The sequence below is a fragment of the Mesocricetus auratus genome, unplaced genomic scaffold (genome assembly GCF_017639785.1).
Source record: "Mesocricetus auratus isolate SY011 unplaced genomic scaffold, BCM_Maur_2.0 Super-Scaffold_4256, whole genome shotgun sequence".
In the NCBI taxonomy this organism is placed as follows: domain Eukaryota; kingdom Metazoa; phylum Chordata; class Mammalia; order Rodentia; family Cricetidae; genus Mesocricetus; species Mesocricetus auratus.
In genome coordinates this window covers 57,921,618-57,934,375 of record NW_024429182.1, presented here as the reverse complement: position 1 = coordinate 57,934,375, position 12,758 = coordinate 57,921,618, and the positions used below count along the sequence as shown (strand labels likewise).

Genomic DNA, 12,758 nt, shown 5'->3' with positions numbered 1-12,758 from the left:
GAACCCCAACATCTCCAGTAACAAGCTTACTCATTTCTTTCCAGCCTGCGTGGGACCAGATGGGCTACCCAAGTCTGTGAGTGGTGCTGCTCCCCTGACCCCCACTTGAGCTAAAGAAGAGCAGGAAGGAAGTAGGGCGGGTGGCTAACTCTTCACAGCCCAGGAGGCTGATTGGGGATCCTGGGTTTCCTCCCTGCTGAGGGCAAACAATGACCTCAAGTTGAGTTCAGGCAGACAGGCTAGGGACTTTAGGACCTCATGACCTTCAGAGATCCTGATTTGGCTTGTTTCAGCCGGGAGAAAACTGGACCAGCAACTGCCAGTCCTGTGTGTGCGACCCCAGCTCTGTGTCGGTACAATGTGAGCCAATGCAGTGTGAGAGCCAGGAGCTCCCAGAGTGCACAGAAGCTGGCTCTGTGTCTGTTACCAGGCCCAGGGCTGACAATCCATGCTGCCCCGAGACAGTCTGTGGTGAGCACCCACTGGGGACGCAGAGTCATACTCTAGCTTAGCTACACTGGGCCACTCAGGTGGGGGATGGTTTCAAGATGCTTCAGCTTTTGACCTGAAAATAAGGCTGGTGACCTCTGGTCTGACCTAACAGCAGAGAACTGGTAAGGGCCAAGGGGATAAAAGAGTGAGGGACTTGATGAAACCCAGAAAAGCCATGAAGCATACTAGGCTCCAAGGAAAAATGACACTAGAGGCCACCAGTTTTCCCAGAAATGGAGAAGATGGGGGCTGACGGTGGGGCAAAATAGGCAGCATCCTGACAGGGCATGTCTCTACAGTTTGCGATGCAACCACCTGCCCCGAGAGTGTGCCCACGTGTGACCCAGGGTATGAGCTGATCCAAAACCATGAGAATGGCAGCTGCTGCCCCAGCTTCAGCTGTCGTGAGTAGAAATGGGGCTGCAACAGCGGGGGAGGGGGACTCACTGAGGCTGGTTGCATTGGAGTTCAGGGAGGGGGAGGAGCAAGAGTCTCTGTCCCACTGCCCAGATGCATACTCAGCCCCCTTTCCTTTCAGAACCTTTGATGTGCACACACAATAACACCTTCTATGGGGTAAGGGCTCAGCTTGGGCAGGGTGGACAGTAGAGGTAGTCAAGGCGGGTGGGAGGCCCATGCCCCCCAGTTCCTGGTCCTTGTCTTGGCATCCTTGCCATAAAGGCAGATCTGAAGAAGGTATCTGGGTCCTTAAGACAAATGGCCGTGTGTGTGTGTGTGTGTGTGTGTGTGTGTGTGTGTGTGTGTGTGTGTGTGTGTGTGTGTACTGTGGAAAGCTTCTGGGTCTCCCAGGTTACTGCTCACTGGATACCTGTGTTCAATTAGGGGAACAATTACACTTTGGGGGAGAAGAACTGGGCCCATGGCCCATGCTTGGACTCAGCTAGGAGTCCTGACCTGATATGAGCTCACTCCCTGCCTCCACCTTCTCTCAGTGCCACCCTCCTCATCTGCTCTAGGTCGGTGCGAACTTCCTAGGAGATGATCACTGCCAAACATGCACCTGCTTCTCTGTGGGCAATCAAGAACCAAAAGTAGAGTGTAGAGAGATCCTTTGTACCACCTTCTGTCCCCAGGTGAGCTTGTGTCCTGGCAGACATTCTGAGAGGCTACCCATCGTAGCCCATCACTGAGAGTCCTCCAACTGACTATAATTTTGAGGTTTTGTTTTTTTTTTCTAAAGGGAAAAGTAGGGGGATGATGAGGACTGGAGGACATCCTTCAGGTTGATGAGCTGACTAGGAACAAGTCTAGTATGGTACCAGTAGACCAGCAGTTCTCAGCCTGTGGGTCGCAATCCCAATTAGAGTCGCATATCAGATATCCTGCACAGCAGATTATTTACATTACAATTCATAACAGTAACAAAAGTATAGTTATGAAGTAGCAATGAAGTAATTTCATTAGGAATGCTGAGAACCACTACAGTGACAGAGAGGCTAAGAAGCAGGGTGAGTTAAGCTGCAAGACCTGGGAAGAGGGTACAATACTCATCAAAGACATAACATCTCAGCGGTTCCTGCTAAGGAGGCTCAGGGCCCCTAGAGCATACTCAGAGGGTGACTGGGATGAATGAGAGACCTGACCACCTCTCCTGTCCCCACAGGGTTTCAAGTACACGCTGAAGCCAGAGCAGTGCTGTGGGGAGTGTGTACAGAATGCCTGCCTCACGCCAGAGGGCCAGGTGGTGCAGGTAATAGGAGAGGCTGTAAGAGACCTTCCCCTGAGCAGGTCAACCACAAGTGGATCCCAATCTGGACCTCTGTTGTGTGTTTTGCTTTCCAGCCCAATGAAACATGGGTGAACAGTCCTGTGGATAACTGCACTGTGTACCAATGTAAGGTTGAGAATGGAATCCATATACTGACTCCAATCCCCACAGCCTGCCCTGATGTGTCCAACTGTAGGGTATGTGCCTGGGAGTCCCTGTCTTTGGGTGGTCCACCCTCGTCATGCCCCTGGAAGGTTCTGACCCAAGAAGTCTGTGTCCCTATGGTTTGTACCCCATATCCTAGCTCTGTCCCAGTCCTAGTTGTTATGTTCTTGGCCCTGCAGGGAACCCTAAGGAAAACAGGTTGCTGTTACTCCTGTGAAATAGAGGGTAAGTGGAAGAAACCTCTCATCTAGTCCTCCAGCTCCACCCAGTTCCCATCCAAAAGCAATTCAAGTTTCTCCCACTGGGTGGCAGATCCCACCAAAGTCTCAGTATAATAGAAGGGGTCGGTCACCCAGGAAAGGTGTGTCAGTTACTTCTCTCGTTGCTGTGGCAAAATCAATTTATAGAAGGAAAGCTGCATGTGGCTCATGGTTTGAGTGTATAGTCCCACCATGGCAGGGACCCATGGCAATATAAGCAGATGCTCATATATGTCTGCAGCAAAGAAACTTACTTTCTCATTTTCACTTAGTCTGAGACCCCAGCCCATGGGAGGTCCTGGCCACACTCAGGGTAGGTCTTCCCTCATAAGTTAATTTAATCTAGAAAATCCCTCAGAACTTCATCTATCAACTAGGTGACTGTAGATCCTATCAAGTTGACAGTCAATATCAACCATCATGGAGGGTCAGTCTTATTGGGTTCAGGGTCTGTGAGTGAGAATCTAGGGTCTCTGCACTGACCTGTCTTCTTTGCAGACTCAAGTAGATGCCACGTGCGTGTAAATACAACCACCCTGCAGTATAACGGCTGTGAAACAGAGGTGGCAGTCGACCTCACCTTCTGTGAGGGTTCTTGCCCTGGAATGTCCAAGTGAGTGGGTGCCTTGCCTCCCCAAGAATATAGAACCAGTAGCTACTTTGTCACCTTGGGTCTTACAGAGATTGTCTCCTTCTTGAGGTCAGGAGGCCACATATACCTGTGTGCATAAAACACATGGCCCATCTCCAAGTCAAGCCAGGGACAAACCTGGCTTAGCTATACAGAATAGGGTTTTGGCTGGGGACTTGTGTCTAGGAATCTGAATGTGTCTAGAGGGGCAAGCAGCATCAGACCCCTCTGTGGTCCCCAGATGGCCCTAGGCTGTGGTCAGCTGTGAACAGAAGTGACCAGGAAGGTTGAGCATTTGTGGTTAGAGAAGGCAGGAGGAAGGGTCCCAGGCTGGCTTCAGGGCTTAGGATGGCTGCCAGACAGAGAGTCTCAACAGGGTCAGCAGGATGGAAAGGGAGGAGAATCAGAGGAGGCTATGCAAGATGGAGTAGGGTTTAAAAAGAGCCCAGGAAGGGCAAGGCTGTGTGTTCAAGAAAGTAGCCATGGCGGACAGTCAGACGCCTTCCAAGAGCCCACAGAGGACCAAGAATCACTACCCTGCTAAGAGGATCACGGAGCTGAAATGCTGACCCTCCCCTGCCCACAGGTATTCCATGGAGGCCCAGGCCATGGAGCATAAGTGCACTTGCTGCCAAGAGAGCAAGGTCCATGATGTAGCTGTGACCATGCAGTGTCCCAATGGTAAAATCATCCAGCACACCTATACCCACATCGATGAGTGCAGCTGTGCCCTGGCCTGCAGCTCCCTGCCCATGACTTCCATGAACACTTCCTAGTGCCCAGTGCTGGAAGGCAATTGCATCCCCCAACCCCTCAAGTCCCTCCACCTGGAGCAGAACCTGCCCAACTGACCATGAAACCCTTAGGCAGGCATGCTCCATGCGGCCCACAAGAACCCTCTGTGGCCCCCACTGCATCTGCTCCATTTGGTGAAACAAGCATCGTGGAGGGTAATGGGACAATTAAGATCCATTCGAGGAGGGGGCCAGGTGAGGATTTGTCCCTTGGAGGACCCTCTTGGTTGTCTTGGCCTCATCTTCTGTGATGACATTTAGATGTCATGGAGAAAAACAGACAGCCTGTGGCTGTAGGCCTGTGTGCCCTTTATCACATAAAGAAGCCCTCTGCCAGTTATCTCAAGTGCACAAAGGCAGATGGGACTGTCCAAGCAAGACAGGCTACCCAGGGAGCTGTGTCAGGCAAAGTGGCTGCCTGCTGGAGGGGCTGTGGGATCTGGGGTTAGAGAGGGGCCTGTGCTCACCCTGCCCTAAGCTGCAATAAACCCTGGCACTGTGTGTCTCCTCCTGGTGTCTTTTCCTGCCCACTCTGCATGGCTTCCTGTTTGTGGTTTGAAGTTACCAGGGATGAAGAGTTATCAACAGGAACATGAGGGATGAGAAGCTGGCTAAGAGGAAAAGGGGAGAGGTACTTGTCCATTAGCTTGACACTTAAGAGTATGAGCAGGGCAAGGCCAGCCAGGAAACCACATACCAGCCTAGCTGCCAAAGCATCAGGGCATCACAGGCAGACAGAGGAGCCTGTGGGCTGGGGAGGCTCCTAGCACCCATTGGTGTGTGGCGACTGTAATGCTGTAATGGGCAGAAAAGAAGGGTGTTTTGCCCTGCTCAGACCCCAAGGGGCTGTGGCTGCAGTGGTGCTGGGAGCCCAGGTCTTTTTCTGCCTCCTCAGGTGCACTATATTCAAAATACCTGCCAATTTTTGGTTTACCATACAAGTGGCTGTCCTTAGCTCCTTTCTTTCCCTCCGTCTATCCAAAACGGAGAGTATTCCATAAGCATGGCAGGGAGTCGCAGGGACCAGGGTTGGGAAATGGGGGGCGCTATGGCTTGGGCTCCAGAAGTAGGAGGGGCAGGAAGGAAGCATGTCAAGAAGGATCCTCTATGTGGTGTGAGACAGAGAATGTCCTGGCTTGACTGTGCAGGAAGGGTACAAGATGACCTCCAAATGTATAGAATGTGGTCAATGGTGGGGCTATGACCTAGGAAGATAAAGACACAGTGGCTAGTTATGACCCCAAAAGCCTCTGGAGACGTAAGTAGAGGGGTCCTGCTATGGGCTGTGGGCTATCCTGCACTCCAGTGTCGCAGACCTCCTGTGCCTGGTGTTGGGTTCAAGGACCAGACTCCTCCCAAAAATGGCCAGTGAGCCTGCCTTTCATACACACTTGCTGAGGTTTGTCTGGCAGGCAGCCCACTGGGAAACATGGTCCAGAGACTGAAGAGGCAGCAGGTGTGCTGGGGGACAGCAGAAGGGCTACTGGGGCCAGCTTCTCTAAGCCCACCTTTGACCTCATGGTGTGGCTTCCGGGACAGAAAATTCCAAGTCCCTGTCTTCATGAAGCCACAGCAAAATGCTATTTCTTTCAACTCAGTCATCTCAAGCACCATGACTGGAATCAGGAACATCACCTGACAGAGACACTCTCAAATGGTGAGGTCTTCCATGTCTGGGGACACTCCTGACTACGGTCATAAATACAATGTGTGCAGTCACTGATCCATTTTACCAGTCAGGAAACAGAGGCACAAAGAGATGAGGGGTCCTGCTTTAGCAAGGCCTGTTCCAGCCAGATGGTAGACTCAAGAGTCCACTCTGGAAATACAAAGCCTGGCCAGGACCCAGGGAAAACCACAGTAAGACACAATGAGTAAACAAACTGTTCTAGGTCCACTTTAAATACATGCTAAGAGGGATTTCTGCCTCCAAGGTGGGAGAGTGGGCATCTCTTCCCCACAGACAGTGACAAAAAGAATACACAGCCAATTAAGTGGGTTAAGTTGAAAGCAGACTTCCTCCTGAAAGAGAAGGACATTAACAATACACCAACAATGACAGGGCAACACAAGGGGTCCACATCAGGAGGCCCAACACCCTCCCTTGTAGGGAATATACAGTTAGCTCCTAAGTACCAGGCCTCTGGGTCCCCGAGTAAGGCAGATTCAGTAAACAAAAAGGGATCAAGCACCAGGCACTCAGGTTTTCAGTTAAGGCAGTGTGGTTTTAAATAAATGATTTGAGATTATTGGTGATATACCTGTAGTTCCCCCAAAAGAAAGACTGGAAAGGAGCTGGGTGTGGTGGCACATACCCATAATGTCAGCACTCAATGAGGGGGCCAACCTGGGCCATACAGTGAGACCTGGTATAGAAAGAAAGGAAGAGAAGGCTGCCTGGAGATGAGTACCGGAACGTTCTTGCCGGGGTTATAGTCACAAGGCAGTAAGGGTACTGCTTAGCCTGAGGAAAACCATCCTACATGCTTCCCCATTTCCACCACCTGAAGCTTTTAAAGAGGCTGCAGGGTCCTGTTCCCATAGATAGAGCAGTAGAGGCCTGCAGTTCACAAAGGTGTTATTGAGTTGTCTTCAAAATACAAATGAGGGGCTAGAGAGAAGGTTCCATAGTTAAGAGCACTTGCTGTTATTCCAGACCATTAACAACCATTTGTAACTCATTCCTGGGGATCTGACACCCTCTTCTGGCCTCCATGAGCACTAGGCGTGCATGCACATGGTGCACAGACATGCATACAGGCAAAATACCATACCTGTAAAATAATAAAAAATTAAAGCATAAATGAGGGCCGGTGCCACACAAGCCTGGCTACCTGAATTCAATCCCTGGAACCTGCTTAAAGAAGTTGTCCTCTCCCCTCCACATGCCCATGGCGGCATGCACACACCCACACTTACATAGACACCATTCGCTCACACACAGTATTAACTAATGAAAGTTAAAACTAACTGAATGGGGCACTGGGGAGATGGCTCAGTTGGTAGGATGCTTGCCAATGAGCATGGGGATTTGAGTTGAACCCCAGAACCCACATAACATCAGGACGTGGTAGTGTGTGCTTTCCGTGTCAGTACTGGGGAGGTGGCATCTTGCCTTGCCAGTGAACTTGTAGTAGTGGTCACACCCTTTGGGCGTGGTTTCAGGTGCAGATGTGACTCTTAAGGTAGAGGAGCTGTGGGAGCATATGTTCTTGGGTTGCAGACAGCATCGGAAGGGCAGAGACTGCATCTTCTGTATCAGGAAGGCTGTGGCAATTATTTACTCTTATCTGTGTAAGTCCTTCCCTAATAAACACCTATTTATCATTTATCTTGGGTCTGGTGAATTCATTTAAACCCCACCTTTACCTAAGATGGACCATTAACCTCTACATGATGTGTATTGGCACACACACACACAAACACACACACACACACACACACACACACATCTGCACATACACACCACCAAAAATAAAAGTATTCATGTTGATCCTTTGTCTGAACTTACAACAAGGGTGCTTTCTCCTAAGTAGCCTGGGGAATCTCAATGGCCTAAGCTGCTAAGCAGGAAGGTAAGCACTCCAGGAAAGTGCACTCGGCAACTCTGCCTTGTATACCTGGGGGACCTGCCCAAGGCCCTGAGTGGGAACAAGGTGGACTCTGTTCCTCCCACAAACAGTACTGGGGAACGTGGATGACAGGAGGCACACACTACCCTTGTGAGCTCACAAGCATGGCTGGGTAAGGTCTGCTTCACCAGGGGCAGGGAGGATGCTTGGAAAGGAGAGGGACATGTCTTCGTCACTGTTCTATTGCTGTGAAGAGACACTGTGACCAGTTATTAGAAAAGAACATTTAAGGGAGGCTTGCTTATAGTTTCTGAGTTGGTTGTTTAGCATCAAGACAGGAAGCAGACAGGCAGACTGCTACTCTGGAGCAGTAGCTGAGAGCTTTACATCCTGATGCACAGGCAGCAGGCAGAGGAGAAACACAGGGCCTGGCATGGGCTTTTGAAACTCAAAGCCCAGCCCCCATGACACACTTCCTCCAACAAGACCACACCTCCGACTCTTCTCAAATGGTTTACCAACTAGGGACCAAGCATTCAAACCTATGAGCCTAGTGGGACACTGTCACTCAAAATCACCTTCTAAAGCTACGAGGAAGGGGAAGCTTGAGGAAGGAGGAGCCCCAGTGGCCCTACAGGGACAAACACACAAGTTCAAACGCCATGAAAGAGCTTGGCAAGCACCCACAAGAGGATTGTCAGGAAGCTGGACACTGACTTTTTGAAACAGGGTCTCTCAGTGGCCTGGACCTCACCAAGTAGACTGGTCTGCTGGCCAGGGAGTCCCAGAGATCGCTGTCTCCACTTTCCCAGTACTGATACTAAAAACACACACTACCATGCCCTGATGTTATGTGGGTTCTGGGGTTCAACTCAAATCCCCATGCTCATTGGCAAGCATCCTACCAACTGAGCCATCTCCCCAGTGCCCCATTCAGTTAGTTTTAACTTTCTTTAGTTAATACTGTGTGTGAGTGAATGGTGTCTATCTAAGTGTGGGCGTATGCATGCCATCGTGGAGGGCAGACGGCATCTCTCTGCCAGCCACTGAGATGGAGAGACAAGGAACTTGGGCCATGGGCGATGTGGCATTGCCTGACCATGTACAGGACAAATCTGGGGCATGGAATAAGGTGTAGCTGTCAGAGAAAAGAGACATGGACCCGGCACCCCAGCCCTAACACAGGCCTGGAAGAACTGACCTAGCTCTGCTGCGCTCTCACACTCTGATTATTCTTCCACCAACCTGCTGCTGGTGCCCTGGATCCAGCGACATCTAGCTTTCTGTATCTCCACAATACCTGGTGCCCTGGATCCAGCGACATCTAGCTTTCTGTATCTCCACAATATCCGGCTGACTGGCCTGTCTCCTGAAACCTTCTTCCCAGCTCGTCCACTGTCAAGCACAGTCCAGGTTATCACCTTGCTGAGTCTGTTAGCACTGTTTGGAAGGATGTACAGTCTTTAAGAGGCAGATCTTCAAAGTAAGGCACTGAGTATGGTGAGGTTTTACATTCAGAACTGCTGCCAGTTTGTCACTAGATTCATGTGGCCAGCTTCCTCAGTCTCACTTATGCCACCCCTCCATGATGGCCTTAAACTACTTTTGTCAAGTATTTGGTCACAGCAATGAGACAATTAGCAGATGCAAGTCTCTTCTATTCTCTCCTGGTGATCTCATCCTACCTTGGTACTTGTCATTATGTCCTTTACGGGGAGAATCAAAGTGGTGAGAACTGGATACCACCTCCAGGCTCAGCTCATGGCTGTGAACACTTTGAAAGAATATACAGAAGAGCCAGACAGAGAGACCTTGGGATAAGAGCAGAGAACAGATGCAGATACTGCCAACAGAGCCCTGTGCCTTCATCTACCCCAAGGGTAAACATTTAGGAGAGAAGATGGGCTTAAAACCCCCCCAAGATGGCAAGATGAAGTCCAGGCAGGAAGGTAGCAATGGTGCTCAGAGCATACATGAGGCTTAGTAAACAGAAGACCAAGTGCTGTAGAGGAGGGCTTGCCTCCTAACATGTTGACTGTATAAATTCCAGCACAGTGTCACCATGACTCTGCTAAAGTCTAACTTATCTACTAAGAAGTGTGTACGTGAGTCCCAGCAATAACAGTCTAGCCAGAACAGTGAAAAGAACAGTGATTTTAAGAAGGAAGATTAAAGTGGTAAGGGTCCTGTAGACAACACGGGCAGGGGAGAGATCCCTGTATTGCAGAGATTTAGAGTACAGTAACATGGAGGCTAAGGCAAAGGAGATTTGTAGATAACTGGACAGTGGCCAAGAAATGACACCTGGATCTACTCTACATTGTCATTTTTGCTGTGGGTGATGAATGGACAGACTCATGTGTGCTACACAAGCACTCTGCTGCTGAACCACATACACTCTGGGGAACAGCCATTGGACTGGAAACAGTGGAGGTTTGCACTAGAATGGCCCCCACAGGCTCATATATTTAAATGTTTGGTTCCTGATTGTTTACAAAGGATGGAGATGTGACCTTGTTTTAGGAGATAGGTTACTCAGAGTTGGGCTTTGACATTTCAAAAACTCACACCAGGCCCAGTTTCTCTCTCTCTGCCTCCTGCCTGCGAATCAGGATGTATGCTTTCAGTTACTCCTGTAGTACCAAGTCTGCTGGCCTGCCTGCCTACTACCACATCTCCACCATAATGATCATGGACTAACCCTCTGAAACTGCTCCCAATTAAATGCTATCTTTTATAAGCTGCCTTGGTCATAGTGTCTTTTCACAGCAATAGAAAAGTAACTAAGACAACTCAGACAGAGCCAAAAGAAGTTAAAAACCATAAATGCATTAGAAGAATACATGGGTAAATTTCCTTAAAACCCGAAAAAAGAAATCAACAACAATGTAAAAAGACAAGAGAGGGGGCTGGAGAGATTGCTCAGTGGTTAGGAGCACTGGATGCTCCTCCAGAGGACCTGGGTTCAATTTCTAGTACCCACATGGCAGCTAACAACTGTCTGTAACTCCAAGATCTGACAACCTCACACAGACATATACACAAAGGCAAAACACCAATGCACATAAAATTAAAATAAATAATTTTTAAAAAGACAAGAGATGGGGCAGGCAAACACCTGTAGCCTTGTCAGAGTTAATGCCTGCAACATGATGACGCTATAGTTTGGTTTTGTGGTGTTGAGGACTGAACCTAGGGCTTGTGCATGCTAGGCAAGCACTGTGTCACTGAGCTACACCACCAGCCCAGTACCTGCAACATAGAAAAAGAAGCCGGGGACACAGAAGAGACCAACAGCCTCAACGGAGACATGACCTGAGACTGGAAACCTCACGCAGCAAAGCAAATGTTGCTCAAATGCACAGAACCTGCTCCGTCTTGCTCTAGGTCAGGGAAATTCAAATAACAGCTGAGCTGCTAGAGCTTAACAAGGAGCCACAGAACCTGGAGAGATATGCACATCCCAATCTATGCTGGGCTTACTATCTCATCATCCAGGGATATATCCCTAAGATAGGCATGCCATAGCCATCCTAGGAACAGCAGAAAGGTCCCCAGGAAGAGATACTACAGTGGTGTGAGTTGCAACTGAAAGGAGGGCGTCTGTACAGCAGCTGGGGTCTTCAAGCACCGAAGACTTTGAATCAAACAGTTTACATGCTTGACACAGAACACAACCAAAACTAAAACCAAGTAATATTTGAAAACCAGCATCAACAAATGTACCTATGTCACCAAATGCACAGCATATAAAGAGGGACTTCAAATGCCTTACATGCAGTGACTGGCTAAACCCCAGTGAAGTCATGTGCCTCAAGAGAGCGAACTGCAAGTCAGCCTGCGAAGGACCCTGACAGAGAGCCATGTGTCCGGAGTTTCCATACTTTTCATATACTACCCGGGCCCTGAACACCAGGGAGTTGTGAGACAAAACAGTTGTGAGACTGGCCTGAGTGTGTGAGCTAGTATGTAAAATTTCAGAACAGCTGCTGAAACACGAGACCCTTACATCGCCATTTCAGGACTCTGCAATGACTTTAATGTGTGTGTCCACACCACCATGCCTCTTACAGATAGAGTGTTACAGGTAGGTCTTGGTCACATGTCCCCTCTGGATTTTATGGAGTCAGAAAAATGAATTAAGCAAGACAGATGAGAGACACCTGCTTCTGAACGTTCTATCCCAAAGGTGGCCCTACTTTGGGCTCTATGCTCCAGGCTCCAGCATTGAAACTAAAGGCTCTCAGTTATGGTCTATACAGGTACTCCAGCATCTTGACTCTGGGCTCTTGCTCACTTCAGATCCAAGGAGGACTTGATTTACCTGTTTTGGACTCTGCATGGCCTGTCAGCTGCAGTAGTTCTTATTAAACAGACCAAATGACCATGGGTGCACACCAGCTGCTGAGCATCCAAAGTCATGGGAAATAACCAGAGTTCTAGTCATGGGGTGAACAGAAGCAGACCTAGCACCTGGCTCTACACAGTCCTACCTAGCATGGGCACAGTGATATGCCACATGATGCCGATGTCAGCAATGGCCTGTCTTTGCTCTAACACTCGATCTGGTACTCTGACTCCACGCATGCACTAGGATACACATGCATACACAGCTCTGGGGGAGGAGGGGGGACTCTGATACCTCTAAGGATGTTTCTCAAGGGAGTCCTGCCTCTCCTTCAGCTTTGCTTCCATGTCAGCCTGAGGCTTGCAGATGGGTAAGACTCAGAGCTCCCACTAAGGAGGATGGCCTCAACCTCTGCTGTCCAGTTCATGCTTGGTTTTGAGTACATGTCCTTGTCAACTTGACCTTGAAAATTATATGGTCCTTGACCAGTCCCCACAGATCTTGCTGACCACACCTCTGAGATGCCCTTGGACCTAGAGCTTATCAGCGCCTCTGGCAGAGATTTGTCATTTCTCTGCTAGTTCACAGTCAGTCTGTTCAAGAACCTCACCTTACAATGCCTCTTCAAAGACCATCCCGACACAGGACAGCACATCCTCTGCATGTTCTCCACTGCCTTCTTGAGCAAGGCATTCTCCAAGACCTGACAAAGAAAAGGCCTCTCTTCTGTTGTTTGGTCTCTCCCCTCATCATCCATAAGGCAGTTC

At 49.5% G+C, this 12,758-nt stretch overlaps 1 protein-coding gene across 1 annotated transcript in view; it reads left to right on the top strand.

Annotated features, from left to right (window-relative positions):
• Window positions 1–4,572, top strand: part of Muc5b (mucin 5B, oligomeric mucus/gel-forming) — a 33,011-nt gene extending 28,439 nt beyond the window's left edge. The window contains exons 40-49 of the mRNA XM_040751372.1: window positions 45–76; window positions 294–471; window positions 792–896; window positions 1,031–1,068; window positions 1,470–1,586; window positions 2,117–2,203; window positions 2,296–2,418; window positions 2,566–2,611; window positions 3,145–3,259; window positions 3,864–4,572. Of these exons, the coding sequence (XP_040607306.1) occupies window positions 45–76; window positions 294–471; window positions 792–896; window positions 1,031–1,068; window positions 1,470–1,586; window positions 2,117–2,203; window positions 2,296–2,418; window positions 2,566–2,611; window positions 3,145–3,259; window positions 3,864–4,053 (1,031 nt within the window). The 3' untranslated portion in view covers window positions 4,054–4,572. The remainder of the gene's footprint in view (window positions 1–44; window positions 77–293; window positions 472–791; window positions 897–1,030; window positions 1,069–1,469; window positions 1,587–2,116; window positions 2,204–2,295; window positions 2,419–2,565; window positions 2,612–3,144; window positions 3,260–3,863) is intronic.
• Window positions 4,573–12,758: the final 8,186 nt, after the last annotated feature.